Consider the following 21,324-nt stretch of genomic DNA (forward strand, 5'->3'; position numbering starts at 1 on the left):
TAGCAGCTGTTACTCTGAGACCTGGAAAGCAATGAGCAAGTCAGCAGTGACTGAGTCAGAGGGACTATTACTGTAAATAAGGACCTTTCTGACGAGGTCAGGTTATATTTCGAATCAAGAGGGCAAAAGCTATTCCCTAACAGCAATATTCCAAATAAGTCATGAGTGTGTTCCAATGTATCATTTTTGCACAAATACTGCATGCATTTGAGTGCCTGAGCCTGAATTTCTGTGTGCAATATATCTGAATTCAGTGTATGTTTGTACAGGCAAATGTTCCCAGGAGCCCTTTATATAAATCATAGCACAATTTATTACTTGCATAGAAAACTGGAGGAAGTGGCAAATGCAACTTAATTCATTCCGTATTGTTTTTGGAATTGTACCATGGCCATATTTGGATTTTTTATATATGTTTGAATGAAAGGTTTAGCAGGAATAGTCAGCAAGGAAATGTACCCCTTCTATTGAATAAATGTTGTCCTGTTTTATAGGTACACCAAGCTCAAACTTCAGATGAACCAAGATGCCCGGATCCCCGTGAAAAAGTATGTACTCTCACATTACCATCTGACCATTTCATAATCAAATGATTTATATCGATGTTGTTGTAGCAGAGGCCTGTGTGCATATATATATATATATTATATATATACACATATTCCATGGTTTCTGCCAATGGCTCAGTTATGAATCTGAGCCAGAGGTAGCAGTAAGATCCAAGCTGCACTAGACTACCGCGTACAGTTCTGGTCAAATTGCAGGAAGGATGTGATCACACTCAAGAGGATACAGGGGAGATTCATGAGGATGTGACTTGGAATGGAGGACTCTAGGAAAGCTTGGGTCAGCTGGGTTGTTTTCTTTGGAACAACGGAGGCTGTGGGGAGATTTAATTGAGGCGTATAAAATAATGAGAGGTTGAGATAGAGTGACTAGGATGGACCTATTTCCATTAGCAGAGAGGTCAATAACCAGGGGGCAGAGATTTAAAGTAACTGGTAGGATTAGAGGGGAATTTGGGGAGTAATCTTATCACGCAGATTGGATGGGGGTCTGGAACATACTGCCGAATAGCTGGTAGACACAGAAACCCTCATCACATTAAAAAAAAACACTTGGATATGCATTTGAGGTACTATAGCCCAGTGGATAGTAGGATTGAGCTGGATGGCTCTCTTTTGGCTGGTTCCAACATGACAAGCCAAATGGCCTCCTCCTGTGGCGTAAGTTTTACTATGTTTCGATGTTAGATTGTTGCTTTGTACTACATCTCAACTAGGCCAACTGGGTGAGAGCACCACACCTGGCCTTAGAATCCCAGGGCTTGGCAAGCGAGGAATCAGCTGGTGTTCCTGCTCCCAATTGTCATTCAATGATTGCTGTTGGGTGTGGACAGAGATAGGACCAGGTTTCTTTTAGCAACTGGTTTGGTTGATTAGCCTCCAGGCATTCATTGGCTAGGCCTATGCATGAAGAAATGGGGGATATAGTGACAGAGTGGTAATGTAACTGAACTAGTAACCCAGAGGCCCAGCTTATTACTCTAGTGGCAAGTGTTCAAATCCCACCACGGCAGCAGGTGGAATTTAAACTCAATTAATAAATCTGGTCTCAGTAATGGTGACCATGAAGCTATCATGGATTGTCAGCTGGGGGGGGGGCAGTGGTTTACCCATCTGGTTCACTAGTGCCCTTTAAAGAAATAAATCTGCCATCCTTACCTGGCCTGACCTGCATGTGACTCCAGACCCACAGCAATGCTGCCCTAGCAAAGCACTCCGTTTGAGGGCAATTAGGGATGGGTAACAAATGCAGGCTTTACCAGTGATGTCCAGATTCCACTAAAGAACAAAGGAAAAAAAATTGCCACTCAGACAAGATAATGGAGAGCAGTCTGTCTGTGAGAACCATATCCTGGAAAAAGTTTACACCTAACTAGACAGATGGAAATACGTTTGATGGGGAACTAATATTGCATTCAGCAAATTTGTGAAGAGCTAAATAGGTGCTGGAATTCTGGGATAAATGATAACCGTTAATGTAAGTAAAATAAACAATTTTCTGCTTAAAATTTTTGTGTCCTCCAGATATTATTTTGTTTCCTCCTTTTTATGTTACTTAAAAACAAAAACTCCTAGTCCTGCATACAATACCCTGGGTTAAAGGGGAGGCTGGTAACGTAATCCTAGCCTTCTCCTTCGATATTATTGTGCAGCCAGACACTCGGAGGTCTAGAGAGTGACTTGTGCTCTTTTTCATTTTACAGACTCCTGGTCAGTGATTGGTTGCTGTTTGGCAAAGTTGTCATCATAACATAAGTCATTGCGTTAATGTGGATAGGGCATGCCCATGCTTCAAAGGTTCTTCTATTTTGAAGCTATTTCTTGACATCCCTGTCCTTGCGTTCTTCCTTTAAAATTCAGAATCTGTGCAATCGCACTCGCTATCCAGATGGTAGTAGATCGGGGTTGAATGGCAAGGGTGGATGGACAGGCTAGAGCTTTGTTTTGTAACCTTTGGTGAATATTTATGAATGCGATATTTATGTAGAGCCTCCCCTCTGTGAGTTAGGCGGATTTGATAAAACAGTAGTTTGTTTGTGGGGTGAGCCGAAGGGCATTTTCTTGTCCTCTGTTTCTCAATGCTGTAAAATGCATTATTAACGTGTTTAAATTTAAGCATCACCAATCTTGCTTTCTTCTTATTTTCTTTCTCTGTGCAGCATTTTCCGGATGTTTTCTGCCGACCGAAAACGTGTAGAAACTGCATTAGACGCCTGCGGCCTTCCTTCTGGCAGGGTAAGCACCTTGAGCCACCAACCTCATTTTGAGCATCTGTAGATCTATTTATTCGTTCTAGCTGGCCGCCATATCGGAATGATTAAAATCTTCGTTATCTCTTTCCTTTAAAAAAAGCGTCTTTTGCACAACATCTGTTGCCTAGTTTCAGTGGAAGCTTCTTTTTCATCTTGAAATCTTGGACTGAGTTCTGCTACAAGCTTTGGGAATGCAAAGTTGGAATAATAAGTGAATCTTAGGCCCTGCATTTGCCAGCAGTGGGACTGGCTCAGCCATTTGACAGCAGCCACCTCCTCATGGGGGCTAAGGATGGCAGGTGAGCTCCTAATGTTGCTGGGGTTGCAGGGCCTGCCTGCTGTGCTAGCAGCCCCCTTCTTTGTGCCATAGAGCCTCTGGCTCTGATGGCCCTCCTGGGAGACCATCGCCATGAAGCTGGTGGCTTCTCCAGATGACGGGGGGTGGGGGGGATCTTTTGCAAAATGCCAGCAGCCCCCGTAAAATGGCCCCTAATTGGGGCCATTGCTTTGCAAATTGGCTGTCCACCATTGTTGTGTGGGCAGTCGAGCCCACTGCTGGGAAATTTCCAGCTGTTTTACCAGCTTCCCTTTCTCCATCTCCGCCACACGGAGCCTGGTAAAACTCAGCCCCTGCTCTGCAACACCAAACCGTCACTGGAGAATAAATTTTTCTCGGTGCCTATAGAGCTACAGAAAAATTACCTCACTAAATTGTCATTATAAATGAATCAATGTTTTTTTAAATAACTTTCAGCATTCATTTCAAGTGAATCCCACTTATATGAAGAAATCTGCAGATAGTAGGCACTACAATATTTTTTAAATCAAAACAACATTTCCATTTCTTTCTACCTTTGCCAACATGATAAACTCAATTACTCTACAAAACTATTAATGCCTTAACAATTATTACCTTGCATTTAGAGGGAATCTCATGATTACAATTTAAACAAGTGAAAAGGGCACCCAGTAGAGCACATACCTCTGCCACACTGTGTTAAATCAACGTTATTATAACTATGCAGTTCTTCCTGGAGGCTTTACCCTGCCTGATTGATGCTTTGTAATGAAAAGCTGAAAGAAGAAATATTTCTTCCATTTCACTGGGGAGGCTTCAGGTCAATCAACATCCAACAACCTGCTCTGAAAACTCTGCTCACATTTTGACAGCTGTGACATATTCCACCACAGCGGCATTCTAAAACAATCAACAACATTGTAAATAAACCATTTCACAACATTGTTTTTTAAAAAACTCAATTTGCCCTATCTCCCAATGTTAATGGATCAATTTTAAAAATTCCAGGATCTGGATCCGGATCCGCATCTTCACCAAAAACTAATCAGTTCTTCCTTCGGCCAAGCCCTATCCACGTACCAAGTTTTGTTGAAATCCGTTCATTAGTTATTGAGACATATTGAGTTGTATTGTTTGCGAACAGACATAACAAACAGGGATACAAACATTACTTTTGCCCACATTCAAACAAAATTCACATCATTCAAAGAACATTACTTTGTTTTCCCTGTACAATTCTATTTTATTTAATGCGTTGTTGTGCATTGAGAGATGTGGTTTGGAACAATTATCCAGCTCAATTCACTTGAGAGAGTTGAATTCATGGGCACTGCTGCAGTTGATGAGATCTACTGAAGCATCATTGAGTTTAACTTGCTGAATGTCAGACCTCACACACCCACTAATTGTGCATGAAACGCTAGTCATTTTGTTGGAATTATTGGAGTGAGGGCTAACTTTGAACAGGCGGAATACGCATTAACACACGGACCTGGTGTGAACTTTTGTGTTTCTTCTTCCTGCTTGATTCCAAGAGAATCAATGAATAATAAATTTCTATCATGTTCCCTTTATTTCATTTGGAACCCCCGTCAACACACAGGGGAAGTAGGCAGTGTTCGAAAGGTGAGGAGAAAACCTGCAAAATTTGTAAAATAGAGCAGAATTTCTCCCTCGTCGGGCGGGCTTGGTGGGGGTGGGTGGGGGCAGTCAGGAAGCCGACCACTGCCCATGATCAAGGCGGGAGGCAAGTAAGGCCTGCCCAGCGTGAAACGCAAGCGGTAGTGCTCAGTGCTGCTTCTACGGACAGTGGGAGAGGGGGGGAAGTGCGAGTGGGGCGAGTGCAAACTTCGTGCATGTACGCGAGCGAGCGCTTGAAAATCTCCCTGAGGCACAGAGCTGCCTCAGCGAGATGAAGAGTTTAAAAAAAATAAAGTAATTAAAAATATTATAAAACATGTCCCCGCATGTGACTTTGCCCTGTGACCAAGGACGCGTTATTAATTAAATTTAAAAATTTTTATTTCGGTTTTATTTGCTTTAGGAAACCCCATCCCGCCCATGGATGAGATTTCCTAAAAAGTGCAAAGGTCACTTGGCCTTTTCGCCTGCCCCGCCAACCAGCCCAACTCTGGCGCGCGCCCGCCTAAAGAAATATTGTGCAAGGACGCATTGACATCCGGACGCTTGCCCGACGTCAACGTGCGTCGCTTTACGCTCGAGCGGGTCAGGTGCGTGCCCGCCCACCGAACTAAAAATTTTGCCCGTGGAGATTTTTAGGGCAGCATCTGTTGGATTAATTATCTTCGGGTCAGATCTTTGGGAGGAGGAGAAACAGCAGCTGTAGCAGGGCAAAATGGCCTGAGAGGTTAAAGGCCATCAATGGGAAGATTTATGGACTCTTGGGGTCTGGATGTCTCCAGCAAAGCCAACATTTATTGCCCATCCCTTATTGCCTTAAGACTTCTTGAACTGCTGCTGCCCCTGTGGTGAAGGTTTTCCCTCAAGATTAGTTCCACGATTTTGACCCAGTGATGCTGAAGGAAAAGCGACATATGTTCAGGTTGGGATAGGGTGCAACTTGCAGGGGAATTTAGTAATGGTGTTCCCATGCGCCTTCTGCCATTGTCCTTCTAGCTGGTGGAGACCACAGACTTGCTGCAGGTGCACTGACATTCTGCTACAGTAGACACGGCAGGTAGGTACGCCAGTGGTGGAGGGAGTGGATGTTTAGCCTGGTGGATGAGGCGCTGATCAAGTGGACTGCTTTGTCTTGGATGGTGACGAACTTCTTGAATGTACCCGTTTGGAGAATTTACAGTTATCCCACTACATGTGCTCTTTAGGTGGCGGAGAGGCTTTAGGGAATCAGGACGTGACCCACTTGCAGCAGAATACTCAGCCTCTGATCTGCTCTAGTAACTATGGTAATTATGTGATAGTCCAGTTGAGTTGCTGGTTAGTGGTATCTCACAGGGTGTTGACGATTTGACACTAAGCGATAGAAATACCATTGAATACCAAGGGGAGAGTTAGATAAGCTCTCTCTTGTTGGAAATGATCATTGCCTGACAATGTTACTTGCCACTTTTTAGCTCAAGCTAGGATGTTGTCCAGGTCTTGCTGCAGTTGGGCACAGACTATTTTATTATCGGAGGAACTGCAAATGGATCTGAACACTACCTTTATCAGTGGACGGCCATCTTTCTGACCTTATAATAGATGACCATTGATAAAACAGCTAGAGATAATTAGGAGTATGGTAATACCCTGAGGAAGTGTCTTCTTATTCATTTATAGGATGTGGGTGTTGTTGGCTAGGCCAGCATTTATTGCCCAGCCCTAGTTGCTCTTGAGAAGATGGTGGTGAGCTGCCTTCTTGAGCTGCTGTAGTCCACGTGGTGTAGGTACACCCACAGTGCTGTTAGGGAGGGAGTTCCAGGATTTTGACCCAGCGACAGTGAAGGAACGGCAATTTATTTCCAAGTCAGGATGCTGAGTGGTTTGGAGGGGAACTTTCAGGTGATGGTGTTCCCATGTATCTGCTGCCCTTGTCCTTCTAGATGGTAGTGGTCATTGGTTTGGATGGTGCTATCTAAGGAGGCATGGTGAGTTTCTGCAGTGCATCTTGTAGATGGTACACACTGCTGCTGCTGTGCGTCAGTGGTGGAGAGAGTCACTGTTTGTGGATGGGGTGCCAATCAAGCAGGCTGCTTTGTCCTGAATGGTGTCAAGTTTCTTGAGTGTTGGAGCTGCACTCACCCAGGCAAGTGGAGCGTATTCCATCACACTCCTGACTTGTGCCCTCTGGATGGTGGACAGGCTTTGAGGAATCAGGAGGTGAGTTACTCACTGCAGGATTCCTAGCCTCTGACCTGCACTTGTAGCCACAGTATTTATATGGTGGTCCAGTTCAGTTCCTGGTCAATGGTAACCCCCAGGTTGTTGATAGTGGGGGATTCAGCAATGGGAATGCCATTGAATGCCAGGGTGAGATGGTTAGACTCTTTCTTGTTGGAGATGGTCATTGCCTGGCATTTGTGTGGCACAACAGCTATTTGCCACTTGCCAGCCCAAGCCTGGATATTGCCCAGGTCTTGCTGCATTTGGACATGGACTGCTTCAGTATCGGAGGAGTCACAAATGTTGCTGAACATTGTGCAATCATCAGCGATGTCCTGAGGCTGACATAATTAGTCTCCAACAACCACAACTATCTTCCTTTGTGCTAGGTATGACTTCAGTCACTGAGACCATCTCCCGAGCTCCACAGAATTCAGTTTTACTGGAGCTCCCTGGTGTCAAACTCTATCAGTTGCAGCCTTAATATCAAGGACAGTCACTCTCACCTAATCTGTGGAGTTCAGCTCCTGTGTCCATGATTGGATGAAGAAAATAATGAGGTCTAGAGCCAAATGGTCTTGGCAGAACTCAAACTGAGTTGGTGAGTAAGTTATTGGTGAGTTAGTGCCATTTGACAGCACTGTTGATGAATCCATCTATCACTTTGATGATGCTTGAGAGGAGGCTGATAGTGTGGTAATTGGTCAGATTGGATGTGTCCTGCCTTTGTGGACAGGACACATCTGGATAATTTTCCACAATGTCGCGTAGATGCCAGTTTTTTTATCTGTACAAGAACAGCTGGGTTAGAAGGGCGGTTAGTTCAGGAGCATATCTTCAGCCAGGATGTTGTCAGGGTCTGAGCCTTTGTTCTATCCAGTGCATTCAGCCATTTCTTCATATCATGTGGAGTGAATCTACTTGTCTGAAGATTGACATCTGCAATCATTGGAAAATTAGGAGGAGGTTGTGATGCTTTTCTACTCAGCTTTTCTGGATGAAGGTGGGTGCAAACACTTTAACATTATCTTTTGCACGCACTTGCTGGGCTCCATCATCATTGAGGATGGGGATGTTCATGGACCCAACTCCTTCGGTTACTTGTATCATTGTCCGCCACCAATCCCAACTGGTTGTGGCAATGCCTCAGAGTTTTGAACTGATCTTTTCATTGTGAAACGTGTAACTCTCTTCATAGTAGGTAGTCCTGTGTTGTAACTGCACTTCATTTTCAGGTATGTTTGGTCTGTTTCTGGTAAACTCTTCTACACTCCTTATTGAACCAGGATTGGTCATCTCCAGTACAGTGGGGGATATGTTGGGTTATGAGGTTATAAATTGTGATGATACGCTGCTGCTGACTCTCTTTGACCTGAAGGCATGAGACTTTAAGAGCTCCAAAGTCCATGTCAAAAACACCCAGGTTCACTCCCACTTGACTATGTGCCACATGCCAGTGAGACAGGATATTCACTGGGCTGATGGAATGTTATATGATTCTGTGAGTATACCTGTGCCAGGGTGTTGTTGACTAGTCTGTCAGGCCACCATCCCAACTTTGGCACCAGTTCCTAAGATGATAGTGAGAAGGACTTTGTACTGTCAACTTTATCATATTCTGATTTGAAATCGGTGTCTCAGCTGGGTGGTCCAGTTTTGTTTCATTCTTCCTATTCTTTTTAGCAGTTTGGTACAAATAAGTGACCACTTCAGAGGTCAGTTAAGAGTAAAACTAAATATACCTAGAAAAACTCAGCAGATCTGACAGCATCTGCAGAGAGGAAGACAGTTAACGCTTCGAGTCCGTATGACTCTTCATCAGAAGAAGTTCCGGTGAAGAGTCATATGGACTCGAAACGTTAACTCTGTCTTCCTCTCCGCAGATGCTGTCAGACCTGCTGAGTTTTTCCAGCTACTTTTATTTTTGTTTTTGTTTCAGATTTCCGCAATATTTTGCTTTTATATAAGAGTAAAATTATGTTGGTATAGGACTGGAGTCACATATAGGCCAGCATGTGTAAGGAAGGCAGGATTCCTTCCCACAAGGACATCAATAATCTTGTTAGGCTTTTACAATGATTTGAAAACTTCCTGGCTACTTTTATGAACACCAGATCTTTATTCCAGATTTTTCTTTGACCAAATTCAATTTATCAAACTGCTGTGGTGGGATTTGAACTCATGTTCACTAGAATATTAGTCCAGGCAGTAACCTACCACTAAGCTACCTTTCTTACTGGCACCTGATGCAGTGTGAGTAAATGTCATTGTGCTATCTAGCTGGACCTCACAAAGGAACTATGCTTAAAAAGGCTGGTGCCTTGTCAGGGATTCAACCCGAGTCCTGGAACAGACTGGTAAGAAACATCTGGTCAACAGTAGACATGTAAATGTCCACTGCTTTAAACTGCTACAACACTCAGTGCTTGCCAGGGACCAACAGGATATTCCGTTTATATCAGCCACTGAGTGGTTGACTGCTGAACCAAGGAGATACCAGATGCTCACTTTTCCCATGTGCCAACGTACATCAAGTAGAACATTGGCACACAGCCCGAGCTGGAGAGGCAAACTCAGTGATCTAAGACATGTGTCATGTCCAAGAACAAAACGGTTAGTGAATGCAAGCATATCGCCCATTATGTGTCTGCAAACAGTGCCATCCCTTTTGCCAACAGAAGGAGTTTGTGCCTCCCTCGATGTTCAGAAGGTGTGCTGCCACTAGCCAAAACAAAGTATGCAAAATTGATGCTTGATTTTCCAGGAGAAGCTCATGACACATGCATCAAGACCCACGGTGATTGAAAAGCTCCCCAACCAGTCCTGAGAAAAGGCAGAATTCAAACGAGCTGCTATGTTCTGGAATGCACTTCCTGACAGGGCAGGTTCAACAATAACATTAAAAAGGAAATTAGGCAAACACCTGAAGGTGAAAAATTTGCAGGGCGGTGGGAAAAGGTAGGGGAATTGGCCTATTTGGATAGCTTCTTCAAAGAGCCAGCAGAAGCACGATGGGCTGAAAGGCCTCCTTCTGTGCTGTGCCATTCAATGATTCTAAGGTTGGATTTTGGAATACCAGGGTTACTTGCACCAATTGGCGACACCTTTGCAAAATCCTTCGGCCTCACAGGAAAAGTGCCTTTAATGACACATTTGGCAGAATTTTAGCATGCAGAAAGCTGCATAATATTCCCACTTAAAAGAAAAGCAGTGTGCATGCTTGCCAAAGAGCAGTGGCTGATGGAAGATGAGGGATGACGCATGACCCCCTTGCAGGATACTCACCAGCACCCTAAGGGTCTCAGGAACATTAAATATGGGGAGATGGTGGTGAAGTGGCAATGGGACTGGGCTAACAATCTCGTAGGCCTAGGCTATTGTTTTCAGCACATGGGTTCAAATCCTACCACAGCAGCTAGTAGAGATTAAATTAAATTCAATAAAAATCTGGGCTTGATAGTAATAGTGACCATGAAGCTATCATTGATGTTGTAAAAACCCACCTGGTTCACAAATATCCTCTGAGGAAATCTGCCCTCCTTACCTGGTCTGGCCTACATGTGACTCCAGACCCACAGCAATGTGGCTGCCTCTTAACTATCCTTGAAATGGTCTCGCAAGCCACTCAGTCCAATGACAATTAAAGATGGGCAAAAAATGCTGCCCTTGCCAACGATGCTCACATCCCATGAAAGAATAAAAAACACATTGATCTATTTTGAGACCCCTGTATATTGAGCCCCTTTTACAAATGAAGGAGCCAAGTGCAGAACTATGTAAATATATTTTACCTAAAATTGCATACATGTTTTTTGGGTGCAAGACCATATTTAGAATTCTTTATGCTGAAAAATACAATAGTAATTATTAGAGAAGAATATTTGCTTTTTTTATGTGTGCGTCTGGTATTCTCTCCTTGAGCATTACGTACCAATATAGTGTAGCTTTTTTTACCTGCATTGCTCTGAAGAATTCCTTAGAGGAACATCACGATCTATCTCTGAATTGACTGGCAGTTCTCCTTCACTTGTTGCAAACACATGTTTCTATAAGGATGTTGGAACTGACCTCTACTATTGCAGGTTTGTCATGCTTTGCTGTCTTTCATCAATCACTTGCTTACAGAGTGTTGCTTGCAAAAGTCAAACGTTGACTTGAGGGACAGCTGCCAGTCGGTTCCTGTGTGCATGCTGAGATGAGTATCTCTCTGCTCCACAGTTGCGGCAAGTTTCCTGGATCCCTCTAACATGGTTTCTCCCCATGTGTTTCCAAGCATAGTGTAAACTTGCTGACCTCACAATGTGGGGACATTGCAAAGATGCTGCAAATCTGGTGGCGGTTGATGTACAGTGATTCTCAGTAATGTAGGGTACGTAAGGGTAGCCTCTGCAAATGTCAATAACGCTAAAGGCAGTTCAGTGGCAGTCTGCAGGGCAGCAAAGCCTTGTTCTGTGGCTGCCCGCAGTTGGACAGCAGAATCCTCAGTTCTATTCAGTACGAGTTGCTCGGTGAAGAAGTGACTCGCTCCTCAGTTCAGATCAATGGTTCTATCACAGTGCATCCCAAACGTTTTTCCAGTGTGGCCCCATTTGAAAGCCTCAGGTTTAATTTGGTCCCAAAGTGAAAAGCTGGGGTGGGGGGTGGGGGGGAGATGTGAGTTGTGGAGCTGGGGAGGGGTGGGGGGAAGCTTCAGCTATTGAGCTAGAGGTTGGGAAGCTCAGCTGCTGGGCTGTGAGGCCACAGCCGCTATTGCTGTCTCTGAGCTCGCAACCCCAAAATCTTGTCCACAGGGGGTCACGACCCACAGGCTGGGAAGCCCTACCCGATCGAAGCATAGCATGCTCTATCTTTATTCTCTTCCACCAAGGCAGATAAATCTTGAGCTTGCCCACCTCTGGCACTGGTGCCTCCTGTTTAAAAGCAAAAAGAAAGACTCGCATTTATATAGCGCCTTTCATGATTACAGGTTGCCACAAAGTGCCTTACAGCCAATGAAGTACTTTTGGAGTGTCGTCACTGTTGTGATGTAGGAAGCACAACAGATAATTTGTGCACAGAAAGCTCCCACAAATAACAACATGATAATGACCAACTGTTTTTGTGATGTTGACCGAGGGATAAATATTGGCCAGGACACTGGGGAGAGCTCCCCTTCTTCAAAATAGTGCAATGGGATCTTTTATGCTCACCTAAGAGATTAGACAGGTTTAACGTCTCATCCAAAAGACAACACCCCTGATGGTACAGCACTCCCTTATTAGTGGTGTGCTGGCCTGGATTTTTGTGCTTAAGGCCCAGGGTGGGGACTTGAACCCATGACCTTTTGACTCAGAAGGCTGCTTCTTCTGCAAGTAAAGGAACAGGAGGCACTGTCTCATTGCAGAACAATATAGCATATATGTCCCTGGATTGAGTTGAAAGAAATATGAAGATGGAAGTAAGTCAGCAGAATGAATAACGGGGCTGGATTTTACCTGTCCCCACAGGCTTTTCAGCAGAGGGGGGATGGGATGGTGGGGGCATGTAAAATAGGGCGGGTGGGTGGCTCACCCCACTACCTTGCTGCCCATCACCGAGCTCGCTGCCATAGCACGGTAGGTGGGCAGGCACCAAAATCTGCAGCCTGCCTGCCATTTTTAAATAAATAATCAAGGTTTAATTGAGGTTGTTAACAATCCAACTGACCCCCAATAATAGTCTGCCCATACCACAACATGGTTGGCATGGACAGTTGGGCGGGAATGGGCAGGCCATTTTTTAGAACATTTTTCAAAAGGGTTGGAAGAAAAGGTGTTACTATCTTTGGGTGGGGTGGCCTTTGAGCAAGGGATGCAGCCCTCCCAAGAGAGAGTTCCTCCCCTTTCTTCCTAGCTGCCTAGTCTCCAAAATCCACCCCCACCCTCCTGCCCCACTCCCTAAGCTGGCAAACCGCTCCCCACCCAGTTTTCCGGACCTACCTGATTCCGGGATCCATGGGCCTTCTTCTTGAGACTGGTCGCAGTCCTGCAGCACCCATGAATGAGATCTTGGGGCTTCCAGGGCTGCTGGTGCTGCCAGCCAATCGGATTTGCGTGGAGTGAGTTGGCTTCCAGCCGACTTTGCTTCCAGATGCTGAGCCATCCGCACATATGCAGCCCATGGAGTCAGTTCTCTCCAAGGATTTCGTCCCACCACCCCCTCCAGCTGTAGGTATCCCTTTTCTAGGCTATTTTAGTATCTCTGAAATATCTTCATTATCTTCACCTAGGGCAACACGCTGGCTAAATGTAAGTTAAGAATGCTCTCTGTTAAACCATTTAGGCAAGCATAACTGACACTTCCAGATCCTTGAATAGGAATTTCTACCAAGATAAGATAATTGGTCCTCAATCATATGAATAGTAATGTAATTCCCTTCAATCTTTAGACCTTAAGCACTTAACCTTGGGGTCAACTAATCACTTCATCATGATTTACCTTATCTATTCTTTGATTTCTTCCTTGTTAGTGACATTTTGCACTACATGGAACAGGCTCCCCACTGAGACAGTGAAAAGCAGTTAGGAGAGATTCATTCAAAAGCAAATTAGATGCAAGGAAAAGACATTTTGAGATGCAGGATGTGAGTAATTTGAGACATGATATGGGCGAGTGTAACGTGCCTGGGAAGAACAGCATGGCTTTATGTCAATCATTCCCAAAGCCTGTCGCCATGGGAACTTTCCTCAAATCATGTAAGAAAGAAAGACTTGCATTTATATAGCGCTTTTCACTTCCTCAGGATGTCCCAAAGCACTTTACATCCAAAGAAGTACTTTTGAAGTGGAGTCATTGTTGTGGTGAACAAGGTGCACTAGCTAATTCGCGCACAGAAAGCTCCAACAAACAGCAATGTGATAATGACTAGAGAGTACTTTTTTAGTGATGTCAGTTGAAGGATAAATATTGGACAGGACAACGGGAAGAATTGTCCCTCTTCTTCGCAACAGTGTTGTGGGATCTTTTTTGGTCCACCCAAGAAGGCAGGTATAGGCTAACTGTTGGAGATTGATTACCATCATCAGTAATCAACTAGCTTTAGTACTCGGTTCCATTAGCATTGTATCGTTTGAGTACCAGAATGGGGAGGTCTAACCTGATAGACTTTAGCCTTTTTTCACCCTTATTCCTAAGATCCTGCAGGCTTAAGTCTTTACTCTGAACCCCCAAAATACATAGGTGTGACACAATTAAAGGCTTTAAGAAAATAAAAACCATCCCAGTCCAATCTGAGTCAGAAAAACCTTGCTTTTAGCAATTAATCAAACTCATCCCTTTTCTAAATGTTCGGCTCAGACTTGAGAGTTCCCTTGTGCTTCTAGCTGGCATTGCTTCAGTCTAGTTTTATCTCATTTTCAGTGCTCTCCCAAGTTCCAATTTCTCTCACAAAAACAGCAGTTAAAGGACTGCGCCACTGAAATGCTAATGCACCACTCATGTCACTCTAATTGACAGCAGAGTCTTTGTTTACAAAACCTTTATGTTGCATCTCACACAAAACACAGTGAAAGTAGTTCAGAAACAGGTGCTTAAATGTGAGCACTTTAACACAGCTTTAAATAGACAATGTCATGTGCTTTAAATATGCCTTCTTTTTGGATTTGTAACTTTAAAGAGCAAAGAATGTGATACTGTGGGTAGACCCTACGCATTGTAAAACATGGAGTGCTTAAGTGAACCATTTCAGTGACCAATTATCAGATTGGTGTTTGCAAAGGCAAGTTCGACAATAATCTGTTGTTTGTGGATGCGCTGAACATGTGCAGTGGAAATGTAAAAGGTGCAACAAAAAATTCCCTCGTAATAAATAAAAGAGAAGAGCTAACCTTCTCTGCTGAACTGAAGTCCCACTTGCCTGGTACCATTCCATAAATCTACCCCCCCCCACCACCCCTCTCCAAAGCCTTAACATGCTTCCTAAAGTGCGGTGCCCAACACTGGAAACAGTAGGCCAGATTTTGCACTTGATTTAATGTTTAGGCTATGTCAGCACTAAGCGAATTGGACATCAGCAGCTGGATGGTAGAGGTGTGGAGCTAGACAAGGAAATCAGGAAGATGCTCTCCGAGATGCCCTCCTCCAAAAAATTGGCATCTTACCATCTAACTCACCAATCAAATCCATTGAATGGCATGAAGTTACTGTATTCACCTTATAGATAAGGAATAAATACAACAGAAAATGTCATAGCTTGTCACCCCAATCTATGTACTCTTTTAACAGTGCAGTAAGTCATAATTACTGTCAAACAACCTCTCTGGCACTGCAAATTGGGGAGATGGTTGTGTACTGGTAATGCCACTGGACTAGTAATTCAGAGGCCCAGGTATTTGCTCTGGGGATGTGGGTTCAAAACCTACCATGGCAGCTGGTGGAACCTAAATTCAATAAATCTGGAATATAAAGCTAGTCTCAGTAAGGTGGCTATGAAACTATTATCAATTGTTACAAAAACCCATCTGGTTCATTATTGCTCTTTAAGGAATGAAATCTGCCATCCTTACCTGGTCTGACCTACATGTGGCTCCAGACTCTCAGTGATGTCATTGACTCTTTACTGCCCCCTGAAATGGCCTAACAAGCCATTCAGTTCAAGGGCAATTATGGGTGGGGAACAAATGCTGGTCTTACCAGCAACACCCACATCCCATGAAAGAATAAAGGAAAAAAGCATTTTCAAGTGTAGTTATATTTCCTGCAAATATTAATTATTGTTGGTGATATAAAATATATATTTTATAAAATTTGTCTATCTTGCTTCTTCTCCCCCATTTAATCTAATCTTTCTTTCCCTCACTTTATTTTGCTTTCTGTTCCTGATTTGGCATTGAATTTAATATTCCAGCTGACACTTCCTGACTTGGACTCCACGCTGCTGATTAATGATCCTTCGGTGTGCTGGGTTAAGGGGATGCAAGGTTGCTTGTCCCAGGTGCATTGTTTGTATGGCAGCTTCTAGTGCATAAGGACATAGAACGTCTGTGCAGTCCATGACTATAGCTGAGGCCTAATCAATGATCTATAAAGGTTTAGCACATATTGCTGAAAAGAGAGACTTGTTGCCGAAGCTTTTCGACTTGTACTCATTAGTACAAATGCAAGAATGCCAAATTTCAATGATTACAACAATTTATACTACAGGAGAAAAGGGTGCTATAGTGTAAATGTTTGTCCTGATGAGTGCAAGATGAAAAGCTTCAGCAACATGTCTCTCTTCTCAGCAATATTCAAGTTCTGTACTACCCAGCAACGTTTTAGCGTGTCTCCCTTGCCTTTGCACTCCATGCCTCTGTTTATAAAACCCAGGACCCCATCTGCTTTTTTTTAAAACAGCTTTATCAATTTGTTGTCACCTTCAAAGATTGCTGTTCAAAAAACCCCAGGTCTTTCTGTTTCAGGATTCACTTTAAAATTCTGCTATTGAGTTTATATTTCCTCCCTTAATTCTTTCTGACCAAGTGCATGACTTTTATTAGGGAGTAGGGTGATGCCAGAAGAGCATGAGAACTCTTGGCCACACCCTAACATGGCACAACTATAACTAAAGACTGACATTTTTTTCATTTGTTTGTGGGATGTGAATAACACTGACAGGGCCAGTATTCATTACCTATCGTTAATTGAGCTTGAGAAGGCGGTGGTGAGCTGTGTTTTTGTACTGCTGCAGTCCATGTGGTATAGGTACACCCACAGTGCTATTAGAGAAGGAGTTCCAGGATATTGACCAAGATCTGTGTCACCTGAGATGGGCTGCGTTTTTATTTTTCAGAAGATCTTTTTATTAATTCATAAACGCTTTAGGAAACCTAACCCCGCTCGTGGATGAGGTTTCCTAAAAAACGTATAGGCCACTTGGCCTTTTCGCCTGCCCACCAATTGTAAGGTTGGACGGGCAGTGTAAACTTGAAATTAATTATTTTGTTCATGGCCTTAATAGGCCTATTGGCGGGCGCACAGCCAACTCTGGCCCACGCCCACTGAACGAAACGTTGCATGTCATTTTACGCACTGGCGTGTCAGGCCTGTCCCCACGCGCTGACTGTAAAACCCTGGCTCAGGTCTCTGGATTACTAGCCCAGCAACATAACTACTACGCTACCATATCCCGAATCCAGTTCCTTTTTTAACTCTTTTGAGATCCAAACGAAACAAATTAACCAAGGATCAAAAAATCAGCCTTTAACGCGGCACTGTAGCAAAAAATCAAAACTTAAGGAAACTTATCAAATTAAAGTAACACTTTGGGGGCTGATGATGCATTCCAACCCTTGTGGTGCTTACCGGTCACAGAACGTGGACACAGCATGCACTCTCTCCAAGGCCACCCGAATGCATAAGTAGTCCGTTTTAATGCTCTTTTCAGTAAACCCATGGAACTAAAATAAGCGAATTAACAAATGAACTTGACAGCTCCTTAAAGGGGCTCTGTAACAAAAGACAAGATTATGCTCAAGATACTTAAATCAATCAGTACCCTCCAGCTGTTTATCCTAACCTTAACAATACAATTATTGTAACATGAACACCCGCTTGAGAGATTTGGAAGATTCTAGCACCCACACCGGGCCTCAGCAGAAATTGGTGCAGGGGTTGAAATTAGGTAACAGCCTGACAGAACTGATTGCAGCAAAATCAGACTCTACAATCAGCCCAGGATGTTATTACGCAGAAGCAATTGAAGAACAGTGCTGTGGTATTGTGACAGCCATCACCAACAGGTTATCGGCCAATCCCAGTAGTTCTTCTGATCTCCTTATCACTATTCAACTGAATCCTCGCCCCACCCTACTCCGCCTCCCTACCACACTATTAATACACAGCTCAGACAACCACAGCAGCCATGAGCTCAACCCATTGTGTCGATCTTCAGCGATAACCCTCAATGAAATAAAACAGTTACGACTGTGGTGTGACTTAATTAGTGTATGTCAGTCGTATATTTCTGCAACTAACACTTAAAAAAAACTTTACTGTTCTCTCTACTGGAAATGTAAGCTATTCTTAAATTGAGTGGCATTGCATTCATGGGGGTGGGTGATGCAGGGATGCTAAGGGTTAATCATAGAAGTATATGAAAAAATGGCATCTACGTCAAAAGGAGTGAATTCTGATTCTTGTAACTTACAGCCTTAATTTCTTTGAAGACATGGCTGTCAATCAATCATTATTAAAGAAACAATTGCGCGAAATGGTTCTTCAAAATATTGTCATTTCTTTTAATATTAAGACACCATATTATGAGACGACCCCATGGAATTTTGATGAGAAAATAAATGAAGATAGCCTGGAGGCTATCATCTGGTTGCTTTAGTGCACATCTGTAAGATATTACCAACAGAGATGACACATCCCTTCACAAACTCGTTGTAACAAAATGTTCAGACACACTAAATTGCGAGCGACAGGATACAAAATTTCAGAAATGTGGAGGACAATTTGTTCCCATCAGAAGCACTGAACTAATTATGTTAACTCAGAATGGAATGTTTGTGCTCTTTGAAGTCAGAAAAAACAACATTCTATTGATTTGAAACAAAAACAGAAGCAGAAATACCTGGAAAAACTCAGCAGGTCTGGCAGCATTGGCGGAGAAGAGCACAGTTGACATTCTGTTGAAGGGTCATGAGGACTCGAAACGTCAACTGTGCTCTTCTCCGCCGATGCTGCCAGACCTGCTGAGTTTTTCCAGGTATTTCTGCTTCTATTTTTGTTTTGGATTTCCAGCATCTGCAGTTCTTTGCTTTTATTCTTCTGATTTGCATAATCTTCAGTCAGTAACATCCAGCGGTATGGTTAAGCAAGTGGCATCAGGTTTGGGGCTGTGTTAAAAATGTCTGACTGTATTGGTGTTCACCTGTGCAATGGTAGCAAGAGAGGGCTGACACTAGATGTGACGGAAAGGTGAATCCTGCCCATGGGTTTGTGGAGCGGGGAGGGGAGAATTGTAGATTGCCAGTGAGGGAAAGATGGGGGGCTGCTAAGTTATTTATCTGAAAGAGAGAGAATGTATCTGGGCAGCTAAGTATGGATGTACAAAAAAATCCGCTTGGCACTACTGGATTTGTGTTATTCATCATCGAATTACACGTTCTCGCCTTCCTCAGATCATTACGTTGGTTGCTGGAGAAATGTGAAAATGAGGATTTGTGATTGGTTAGTTTCTGCTGTGCATTCTGGAACATTCTGTCGACAAACAACCGACATAAGGAGACACAGAAGCGAGCTACGTTTAGTTACCATGGACTGAATAAGCCCCAAAATATAGCTTACTTACACAATTGGCAGTAAAGAGGAAAACTTTCACCAGCTTCTCAATGAGAAGGAATGGGCTCAAGCAGAGACAGACCAGGAATCCACGCAAACTTGGCAGTCTAACTTTAACTACCTTTACTTCCCTGTATGAAACTCACTTAAAGCTGCCAATAATTTCCTACACTCTATTTGCAACTATTTCTTGTCACTGCATCTACACTTCATGCCAGTTATCCCACTTGCTCTGGCTTTTAAATGTTGTTACCACAAAGATGTCCCTTGAGTTTAGCAAGTGATGTTCGGAGAGAGTGGCTGGCACAATTCCTTCCAGAAGCCTTGAAGACCATCACCTCGGGGAAGCAGATGTCCCCGAGGGAACTACTGTGTCTCATCATTCTCTTACGGTTTTAAGCCCAGCTCTGAAACTCTCTGAGGTGGTGGAATTGGAAGGAGACCTGAAAAAAAACAGCCATATTGTCACTATCCTCAGATGCTTCAACATCTGTTACCACTCCTTGCAGCCCACTCATGCAGGGCACATGTTCAGATGATCACTCCTTCCACCATAAGCGCAGCAGTGAGTACCATCCACAAGGTGCATTGCAGCAACTCGCCAAGGCCCTTTTGAAACCACATTCCTAAACCTGCGACCTCTACCACCTAGAAGGAAAAGGACAGCAGACTCATGGGAACACCATGCTCAAGTTACAGCCCAAGCTTCACACTATCCTGACGTGTAATTATATCACTGTTGCTTCATGGCCACAGGGTCAAAATCCTGGAATTCCCTCCCTAACAGCACTGTGGGTGTGTCTCCATCACATGGACTGCAGCAGTGCAAGAAGGTTCTTAAGGGCACCTTCTCAAGGGCAGTTAGGGATGGGCAATATATGCTGGCCTAGCCAGCAATGCCCCCATCCCATGAACAATTTTTTTAAAAAGCATTGTTATAGCCTGAGTTGCATCAATGATTTTTGGGTGTCTTGTGTAAGTATAGAGTTCAACACACCCATTGAACCAGTGCTAAATGCTACTCTGGATGTCACCAATGTCTTTAGAACCATCTCCTACTGTCTTGTTATTGCTGAAATTTCCTTTCAATCATGAGCCCCATCTACTTCTCCATCATTACAACATTATACAGGGAAAAGGGAAACCATCTCCATTGACTGCACATCCAGCCTATACTCCCAAATCATTGTTCATTTAAAACCTTGATCTTTAATACCTGGATCCGTATGTTCTTCAGTCAATGATTATAATTTTGTGCACTCTTATGAAGAACAGCACTCTCCCCCTCTTCCTCTCCAGGGTCTGCGCTACCTTTTTCTTAACAACAACAGAATGCAGCATTAAAAGAATATTGCTCATATGTTGTCATTCGTATCATTAATAACAAACTTGGAAGCAAAGGCTCCCTCAAAATGCCTCTCCTAAACCAGCTAGGTAAAATATATTCTTGCAGCAGTTTGGTTGCCGTAGTGTATTTTTGCTTCTGGATGTTCCCTGTGAAAAGGACATTTTTTTCCTTTCAGACGAATATTGATTTCAAGAGGGCATGAGAAGTCAGGAGGTGAGTCAAGAGTTATATCATTGCTCCAGAATGTTCATGGGGGAAAGTGTCTTCACCGGATAACCTTCTCCTGCACTATGTAGTGGTTTTTGAGGTTCTGGAATTTGCAGCAACTGTTGCAACAGTCTTCGTCCATAATATTTGCACTACACTCTATGTGGACTCCTGGTCACAGTTCCCAAGAGTCTGTAACCTTCTTGCCCTTGTACCTGCTTGTGCCACATAACAGATGAATCGGAAGATGCGTATTCATTCCCGAGTCTACAGAGGATCCCAACGCCACCCAGACCATGCAGCATCTTTCAGCCTTTATTGCTCTTTTCAGCTGCTTCATGCAGAAGAGAACATGTTTTAGTTGCTGCTCGCTCACCATCCTTCCCAATAGCAGCAAATCAATTACCAGTGGTTTCAAAGTGGCCATCCCAACTCACGTGTGTTTTGTGAAACCCTTTGTTCAGAAACTTAAGTGAATTAGTACGGTCCCACCCTGGCTCTGTCACACGCATCAGGAGAGCAACAGAG

The 21,324-nt window shown here is 43.6% G+C and overlaps 1 protein-coding gene across 5 annotated transcripts in view; it reads left to right on the plus strand.

The window, feature by feature from the left end:
• Nucleotides 1–21,324, plus strand: part of LOC121290931 (1-phosphatidylinositol 4,5-bisphosphate phosphodiesterase beta-1) — an 802,698-nt gene that overhangs the window by 502,751 nt on the left and 278,623 nt on the right. For all 5 annotated transcript variants that reach the window (XR_005945906.1, XR_005945910.1, XM_041211986.1 and 2 more), the window contains 2 exons: nt 495–548; nt 2,726–2,801. Coding sequence is in view for 3 of the 5 variants with exons in the window: in XM_041211986.1 (XP_041067920.1) it covers nt 495–548; nt 2,726–2,801 (130 nt within the window). In the remaining 2 variants the exon portion in view is untranslated. The remainder of the gene's footprint in view (nt 1–494; nt 549–2,725; nt 2,802–21,324) is intronic.

Source organism: Carcharodon carcharias, chromosome 2 (genome assembly GCF_017639515.1).
Source record: "Carcharodon carcharias isolate sCarCar2 chromosome 2, sCarCar2.pri, whole genome shotgun sequence".
Taxonomy (NCBI): domain Eukaryota; kingdom Metazoa; phylum Chordata; class Chondrichthyes; order Lamniformes; family Lamnidae; genus Carcharodon; species Carcharodon carcharias.